The sequence below is a fragment of the Hordeum vulgare genome, chromosome 7H (genome assembly GCF_904849725.1).
Source record: "Hordeum vulgare subsp. vulgare chromosome 7H, MorexV3_pseudomolecules_assembly, whole genome shotgun sequence".
Taxonomy (NCBI): Eukaryota; Viridiplantae; Streptophyta; class Magnoliopsida; order Poales; family Poaceae; genus Hordeum; species Hordeum vulgare.
Window position 1 is genome coordinate 463,001,450 of NC_058524.1, and position 9,072 is coordinate 463,010,521.

Below are 9,072 nucleotides of genomic sequence, written 5' to 3' on the forward strand. Positions count from 1 at the left end.
TTTGCGGATTGAATTTTTGCGGGGTCTAGAGCTGCTCTTACTCCACGAGGGTGAAACCCACCCTTCGAACAGCAAGCTTTCAACGTCTCTCCGTCCGTCAAATCTGCCGCGCGGCGGTGCGTCCTTCCCTTCCGGCCTAATTGCAACCAACCAACCAACTCAAAAATAAAAAACAAAACAAAAGAAAAACTCAACCCAAGTCGCATCACAATTCGCAAGCGAGGAAGAAGAATCACATCGCCGGCCAGACCCCCGCCATCCAGCCTCCACCGCCACGCGGGCCCGCGCGCACCAACGTGGCCCACGCCTCGCAGTTAAGCGGTCACTCGTCTCACGCTCACCGCCCTCGGATTTCCTCCCCATCACGACCACGCCTCCCTCCTTGTCTCCTCCGTCTCTCCTCCCTCACTCTTCTCCCCGCGGCTCCCACCCACCCACGCGCGGCGCACCCGTGCCGTTCTACGGCCTCGTTTTCGTTTCGGGTTATGGTCCCGGCTCGGCCGGCGGCGAGGGGGGCCGCTGCGGGGGTCGCGGGGCGGGGGCGGCGGAGGTGAGGTGGCTGCGCGTTCGCGGATTTTGGGATTGGATTGGATTGGGGGGAAGAGGGCGCGGTGGTGGGTCGGGATGGAGCCGGACTTCTCGCGGGCGAGCGGCGGCCCGAGCTACGAGTTTGCCTTCAACTCGGTCAACTTCTCCGACCGGGTCCTGCGGATCGAGATCGTCGCCGGGGACGACGCGCCGGGGACCAAGGGCGCCGCCGGCGAGGGCTGCTCCTCCATCGCCGACTGGGCGCGCCATCGCAAGCGCCGCAGGGAGGATCTCCGTCGGGAGAAAGGCGGGGAAGGTTGGTCTACGTCTCGTTATCATTTCGGTGCGGGGGGCGGTTCGGGCAATTTGACTGACGGCGGGCGTGGGGAATTGGGAAAGGGAAGCGCCCTCTTTTCACGCTAATGATTGGTTTCGACCGTATGTTGGGGATTTAGGTATCAAAAAAGCCTTACGTTTTGGTATAAGGGTCTGAGAAAGATGGCGAAACACCTTTCGCTTTTGATCGAAGACAAAGTTATGATTTCCCAGTTGTTGTTTGCTTTGGTTTGATGAGTCTCGTAGCTGTTGCCAGTTGCCACACGGGAATTTAGCTACCATACGATCTTCTGAGCAATGTGGTGTTGAGGAGATGACATTCGTGGGTGGGATTTAGGGGAGGTGGTGAGAACGATTGTAACCACATGATTCGAATTTGGGTCATTTCTGGACTCTGTTGCCAGAATCTTAATTCAGTTCTCAATTTCTTAGGACAATAAGGACTGTGGAGCATTGCACTAATATGGCCTTGAATTTACGAAGAGCATTGTACACTGTACTGTAAACAAACCAGACACAAGCTCAGTGGATGAAATTAACTTGTGTTGATTATGGACAAAAGTTAGTTTGGTTATTGCCTGGTAAATAACAGTCCGCGGCTGATGGTACCTTCACAGTTGTTCGTGTTTTATAAAATTCAGGTGCCATTTTTGTTTTTGTAGAGTTATTATTGTAATAGTATGTGAGCTATTCTTTACAATGCAATCCTGCTAAGCAGCGAGATAGTGTTCCTCTTTATTGTTATTTCATAATGATGCGTGAATTTGTATTTGATTGATTGACAAGCAATTGTTGATTATTTATTTGCTTGATTGACTAGTTATTGTAGTGTAGAGCTTAGTACCTCACCACCTGCACATTTTAGAACGAACTCCAAAGATATTTGGTATAATGATATAAACAGCATCCAGTTGCGCTTTCTAATATCATGCTTACCTGTTTTTTGTTTTCAGGTCACTTCCCTATTAGTAGTATTTTGTGTTTATGCCAATCGTTATCACCTTATTGTAGTACAATAGCATGACCAAATGTTGTCCAATGTCTTGCTCAGCTTAGCATGCATTCGTTGTAATGTGCTAACACGGTTTTTACATGTTACATAGTGCTTCTAAGTTTCAATTTTTTGAGGAAGTAAGCATGAAAGAGGGTATATTAAGGGGAGATAGAGAATATTAATGAAGTTAGAAGTTCTTACTCTTAACCAGTTACTCCTTCTGTCCGTGTTTATTTGGCCACCGGGCGAAGTTCTGGGACCAAGGCACAACACGTTACACGTGTGGCTGTGCAGTGTTGAATTGGCCCTATTAGAAAGCATTGATTCGCGGCATTAATTAGTGAAACCGTCTAACCTCCCTTGCGAGTGTAGTGGCTGGGGATTTGTTTTCCTCAAATCAGCGGACGGAACGAGCAACGGAATCTGCGAAAATATGCACTACTTAATTACAGCGGGCCTAATAAGACCATACACGTCTCGCTGGTTCTCTGGCCTAATAAATACTAACAGATGAAGTATTTGACATTCTATTAGTGCCCCATGAAAAGTTCCCAGTACGCACTATATTTTGTTTGCATTCAACTTCACTCTGAATGTGCAGTCTAGGGTCTATGCTTTGTTGATGCCTGTTCATGGGCCTCATATTGTCATTAAAGTTTATCTTTGTTGCTTGGATCTTTTTCTGTCATTATCATCTAAATATTATTAGAATAGTTTTCTGTCATTACGCTCTGAAACTAATGCGCTTCCTCCTTAAGCATGTTCTTGTTCTAGAGTGCAGTACCTTCCTTTTTTGATGATTTCCTGCTATCATTTCATGCCTCCAGAATATGGAAAGTATATGTTCGAACCATCAAATGTCAAAATTGAAGCAGAAGAGCATGATACCTATGAGGAAACTGGTGAGGAGCCTGTAGCTATGATAGAAGAATCTCCACCTGATATTGGACAAGATGGTCAGTGCAATTGAATATCTTTTACAAATTACTCAAAATAAGTGGCAAACAGGTTTAGAAAAATGTACACACATGCACACAGAATTCAGTGCACCCATGCCAGATAATTAACATGATTTTTAGATGTCTGTTAAGTTTAGCGATCATTGGTACCAATTGTATGTGATTTTAGAGTTAGTTGCTGGCACAATGTATCAGAGCAAGTAACGCATTCCTACGTATTGAAACTGTGGAGACATGCTGGTACTGATGGTTAACCCTTTCTTCCAGCTGTTCCGTTGACAATTACTATTTTGTAGGCATGCAGTGATCATTTTAAACGCCTCACTTTTACTATTGATGGGTAGAGGTTTATATCAGCTTTATTACTTGTTTTTTGTGACTCTGCCTAAATAGCTAGGAACAATTGGGTTATATTGGGTAAATTATATTTTGGTGAGATATAATTCTAAGATAGTTATAAGTTGTGTGCAATTGTTATCCATGTGGAGTAACAAACTTTGAAATTTGAAGCTACCAGATCTCTGTTCACCATGTGGTAACTGATAACTCGTATGATTCAATAAAAGATGTACTCCCTCCGTTCCTAAATATAAGTCTTTCTAGAGATTACACTAGTAGACTACATACGGATGTATATAGACATACTTTAGAGTGTAGATTCACTCATTTTGCTCCGTATGTAGATTCTTAGTGGAATCTCTTAAAAGACTTATATTTAGGAACGGAGGGAGTAAATATTATGCTCCAAGTATCTTAAGAATTGCTGTTGCTGCTGTGCACCATTTGGTCCTTTATACTATGTGGCATTTTGCTTCCTCTTTCATTAGACTTTGTTGTTTGTATCAGGGGAGGATGGACAAAACAGTGACTCATCCTGGAATATGGAGTGTAATCAGGTTTTGAGAGTGAAATCTATTTATATCAGCTCTGCAATTCTAGCTGCAAAAAGTCCCTTTTTTTACAAGGTAATTCTAATTTGCGCATGAAATGAGTTCATTGCGTACTGCAGTTATGTATTGTTATCTAGCTAACATTGTCATAACATTTATCTTGTTAGCTTTTCTCCAATGGCATGAAAGAATCCGATCAGAGGCATGCTACTCTTAGAATAACTACTTCAGGTAATGTGGGAGCTCCAGTAGGACACTCGGCATTTTGAATGTTCTACCCTAGCTGCTGTATAATTTCTTTAATATCTTAACGATCGATTTTGTAGTACTGACATGATCAGTCCAAATGAGGTTATCGATGGTTGAATTTTCGGTTGAGCTATCAACTTGATTGTCTATACCCTATCATTTTGCATCTTTCATCTGTCATGTCCCAGGAATCAAGATGTTACCTTGCTCAAAAGCTTTCCAAATCTATATTAACAGATACACTTCCTTTTTTATAACTAGCAAAAGGGCCCGTGCGTTGCAACGGGAGAAAAAAATACCACACGCTTTTAATCTTTTTATAATCATTTTGATTTATTAAAATAATAAGCTAACTAACTAATGTAGTCAGTCCTATCCTATTTTGTTGAGAAATCAACCCGTCCATTGTTAATTCCACCATGATGAGAAATTGAACGGGACAAGCAAAATAAAACAAAGAGGCTACGTGAATTGATCAATGGACTGTTATCTTATTTCACTCATGGGGTAGAGAATGTGGGATCAGATGACAAACTGAAGGTGGTGTTCCATTCTCTGTCTCTACAACAATACAATCTTATATTCAATACATTCATTCATCAGCAAACAGATCCCCACAAAACAAAATTTCTTGTCGGTGCTTGGCACACGGTTGGAGGCATGGGGAGGGGATCTCACCAGATGATGAGTTCCTGTCGGAGGAGGGGATACGATGAGGGGAGCAAGGGTTAGGCGCCTCTATCTGGTCATAAGGAGTCGCCGTTGCCGCGCCATAACCTCGGAGTTCTCCGTGTGAGCCATGGAGTCCCGCCTCCACCTGCAAGTACTTCGCTCCGCCGCGGCGCCGCCGTTCTGCATCGAGCAGACGCATCATCCCCAGTCACTGTAGCTGTCGCGTTGATTTGATCCAGAAGCTGTGCTCGAGCGCCGAAACGGGGGCAGCAAGCGGGCAGAGGTACGGCCGCGGAGGCGGGTGGGTTGAGATCGACAACAGTGGTGGTTGAGGTCGGCCGCGGCGGCGAGTGGTGTGGCAGCGGCCTGGGCACAGGCCAGGGTGGACCAGGGTCGACGAGATGCGCTCGAGCGCCGCAACGGGGGCAGTGAGCGGGGAGAGGTACGGCCGCGGAGGCGGGTGGGTTAAGATCGGCAGCGGTGGCGGTTGAGGTTGGCCGCGGCGGCAAGTGGTGTGGCGGCGGCCTGGGTACAGGCCAGGGTGGCCCAAGGTCGACGGGAGGAGGCGATGCGTACGGGTATAATTTTTGCAGCGAATCATTTTTTCCTTTTGCGTTGCAGATAAATGATGAACGCGGGTTGAATAACAAAAATTACAGGGGCTTTTTTATAAAAATGCCGCGGTGAGTTTTCCGACGGAAGCAGTAACCTCTTTATTATTAGGTATAGATAAGGTTTTTACTGCCTGTTGTGACCACATCCGCGCAACCAATCGGTGATGCCGCTGGCACGATCGCAGCAAACTGTGCTTGACGAGCGTCGTTTTTACTTATTTATTAGCAATATTCTTCATTTGTTTTTAGTTTATGTTGTGATGGAGCGCTAAATTATCTTCCTTTTTTTTGCCTTTTAGTTAACAGTAATTTTATGTCTGATGGTTGTATTTCTACTTGGAACAGAGGAAAGTGCCCTTATGGAGCTTTTAAGCTTTATTTACAGTGGGAAGCTGACAACAAATGAGCCAACCCTTCTGCTTGATATCTTGATGATTTCTGACAAATTTGAAGTTGTTTCTTGCATGAGGCACTGCAGTCAATTGCTAAGAAGCTTACCTATGACCACAGAATCTGCACTTCTCTATCTAGATCTACCTTCCAGCATTTCAATGGCTGCAGCAGTTCAGCCACTGACTGATGCTGCCAAGGAATTCCTCGCCAATAAATACAAGGATTTGACCAAGTGGGTAGCCTCTTCATTTAAACAGCCAACTAAATTATTGAAATAACATTGTTGAACTAAAGGAATGCTTCCTCTTTTCAGGTTTCAGGATGAAGTGATGAACATTCCCCTTGCTGGGATTGAAGCCATTTTATGTAGTAATGACCTTCAGGTGGCATCGGAGGATGCAGTCTATGACTTTGTGATCAAGTGGGCTCGTGCTCAATGCCCAAGAACGGAAGAAAGACGTGAAATCTTGGGTACTCGCTTACTGCCGCTCGTTCGGTTCTCTCATATGACCTGCAGGAAGTTGCGGAAGGTCCTTGCGTGCAGTGATCTGGATCATGAGCAAGCATCTAAAAGTGTCACTGATGCACTCCTGTACAAAGCTGATGCACCACATCGACAGCGCGCCCTTGCTGCAGATGTGTTGACCTGTAGGAAATATACCGAACGAGCTTACAAATATCGTCCGCTTAAGGTGGTGGAATTTGATCAACCATATCCTCAGTGCATAGCATACTTGGATCTGAAGCGTGAGGAGTGTAGCCGACTTTTCCCATCCGGGCGGATTTACTCGCAAGCATTCCATCTTGCTGGACAGGGATTCTTCCTCTCAGCACATTGCAACATGGATCAGCAAAGTGCTTTCCACTGCTTTGGTCTCTTCTTAGGGATGCAAGAGAAAGGCTCAACAAGTGTTACCGTGGACTATGAGTTTGCTGCAAGGACAAGGCCGTCGGGCGATTTTGTCAGCAAGTATAAGGGCTACTACACCTTCACTGGTGGAAAGGCAGTTGGCTACCGGAATCTCTTTGCAATTCCCTGGCCGTCGTTTATGGCTGATGACAGCCTCTTCTTCATTGATGGAGTACTACATCTGAGAGCGGAACTGACCATAAAGCAATCATAGATAGTGGAAAATCTTGTGTGGTTCAAACATGTTTTTCTTGAGCGACAAAATAGACACTTTTGAAACGAGAAGCAAAATCCATGAACTGTGAGAACTCAAAAGCAACATCTTATGAACTGTGAAGGTGTAGTTGTGCCACATGAGTTTTTCTTAATGTGTAGCGCTACATGAGTTAAATTTGCAGTTTGTTGAAATTTCTACAGTATTTGTTTTGATAGTGATCCTTCCGGGGACATCTGTCATGTTTGGATAGTGTCATGTGGAATGTAGTCAACGTACAAAGAGGTTTGCTAAATGATGTCAAGAAGGAAGGCAGTTCTATAGAAAGGAAAAGGGTTAATTCAAATGATGGATTTTGCATCTTATTTCCTTTTAGAAACTGCGTATAGGCTCTGTTTGTTTAGTTTGCGGCTGGGCGATTGCCGTATTGGCAGAAATTCGGTCATTTGGCAAGCTGTAGATTGAGTGCTACTCTCTAGAAATTCGGTCATTTGGCAAGCTGTAGATTGAGTGCTACTCTCTCCGTCTCACAATACTCATAAGACATTTCTGCAAGTTATGGAACAGAGAGAGTATATTTTTTAGAATCATGGGAGGGTGAGGGTTTGCGGGGTTGAACCACAAATGGAGTATGTATCCGCGGAGCCTTCATATCCATCCAAAATGGTTGGGACCCATACATATGAGGCAAATATGAGGACATCAAAAACGTTTGGGACTCATATATATGGAAAATATGAGGACGGCTAGACGTGCCTGTCATGTAGGATTAACTTCAAGGGCCCACACCATCTTTGGTTTGAAAAACGTATTCATGGTGTCACTCTAGCACGTTGTCCGAGTCCCGGCTATTTAAGTCAAACGACGACATCCCAACCCTAGCCGTCTGCATTTCTACCCTCTTCCTCCTCTCTGTGACGCTACCTTTAGTAAGGTCGTCGCTAGCCATGGCCCAATGTAGAAGCACCACCTACGTCATGCTCGCTCTGAAGCGGCAGTTGAAGATGTTGGAGGAGATCAGAGCCAGACATAAAACTCAGATAGCAACCGGCCTACCTTTGAATTCGTCACAGCTGAAGGAGGAGAAGATGAGGAGGAGGAGGAGGAGGAAGAGGAGGCAGATCTGGCACCTCTTGCTGCAGGCTTTCGCGTTGCCCAAGCGAAGGAGGTGACCGCAACATGCCATCCTCAACTTCATCCAATCGGACGCGAAGGTGTAGGTCAAGCGGACACGGAGCTCGACAAAATCTACACAGGTGAAGAGTAAGAGGAGGCGGAGCCAGAGGTGCTCTTGGCCATGAATGACCACAAGATCAATGGCTCTGACACGAACTTCATCAACGTCTCTCACGAGGAGGAAGGGGGTGTAGTTGTAGGTAATTGGTACGTAGATCATGCCAGTGGCGGACCCAGGAATGGGTCAAGCCCCTGGCGAACTCGGCCAAGGCCCACGCATCCTTCGTTGAGTGTAGCGATATACGAAGGAGATGGCCTCATGCGTGAGGCCGCTGTCCCTTCTGCCTAGGGCCTGAATCTGCCCATGTGTCGGCGTACGACAATCTTCGGGGCCAACAAGGGCCCTTTGATTGTTCGTCCGTGGGGATTACAGTGCACAAAGAGCGGATCCAGCAACAAATCACACAAATTTACCCAGGTTCGGACCTCCGTGAGGCATAAAACCCTACTCCTGCTTTTGGTGCATTATTTATAGAAGCCCAAATTACAACTTGGTGACAATATATGCGGGAAGTGCATCCACCTAGTGTAAGTGGGCATGATGTCGACCTTTGTACCGGTTTTCATGGGCCTCCTTTTACAGGTGAAAGGGGCTACCACAATGACAAAACGGTAAATACACATGGTAAATAGTGCCAACAACAATGATCAAACTGTTGACGTAGGCTACAATGTCCTACACCTAACCCTGACGACATAGACAAGGAGCATTTAATGCCCCGTTAGGTATACTGTGTTGGAAATATGCCCTAGAGGCAATAATAAAATGGTTATTATCATATTTCCTTGTTCATGATAATCGTCTATTGTTCATGCTATAATTGTATTAACAGGAAACAATAATACATGTGTGAATAAATAGATCACAATGTGTCCCTAGCAAGCCTCTAGTTGGCTAGCTCGTTAATCAATAGATGATCATGGTTTCCTGATCATGGGCATTAGATGTCATTGATAACGGGATCACATCATTGGGAGAATGATGTGATGGACAAGACCCAATCCTAAGCATATAACTAGATCGTATTGTTCGTATGCTAAAGCTTTTCTAATGTCAAGTGTCTTTTCCTTCGACCG

The 9,072-nt window shown here is 45.3% G+C and overlaps 1 protein-coding gene across 1 annotated transcript; it reads left to right on the top strand.

The window, feature by feature from the left end:
• The first annotated feature begins 351 nt into the window (after positions 1-351).
• Positions 352-7,105, top strand: LOC123407248 (BTB/POZ domain-containing protein POB1-like). The gene is made up of 6 exons (XM_045100341.1): positions 352-844; positions 2,686-2,814; positions 3,664-3,782; positions 3,875-3,938; positions 5,588-5,867; positions 5,949-7,105. The coding sequence occupies exons 1-6, from the start codon at positions 625-627 to the stop codon at positions 6,757-6,759; spliced, it is 1,623 nt and encodes a 540-aa protein (XP_044956276.1). The 5' UTR covers positions 352-624; the 3' UTR covers positions 6,760-7,105.
• The last annotated feature ends 1,967 nt before the right edge of the window (positions 7,106-9,072 follow it).

Excerpts from the sequence above, each read along its gene's own strand:
- LOC123407248 (XM_045100341.1), top strand. The coding sequence starts at position 625 with ATGGAGCCGGACTTCTCGCGGGCGAGCGGCGGCCCGAGCTACGAGTTT. Across the intron at positions 845-2,685 it reads TCGGGAGAAAGGCGGGGAAG|AATATGGAAAGTATATGTTC; the intron begins GTTGGTCTACGT and ends TCATGCCTCCAG. Across the intron at positions 2,815-3,663 it reads ACCTGATATTGGACAAGATG|GGGAGGATGGACAAAACAGT; the intron begins GTCAGTGCAATT and ends TGTTTGTATCAG.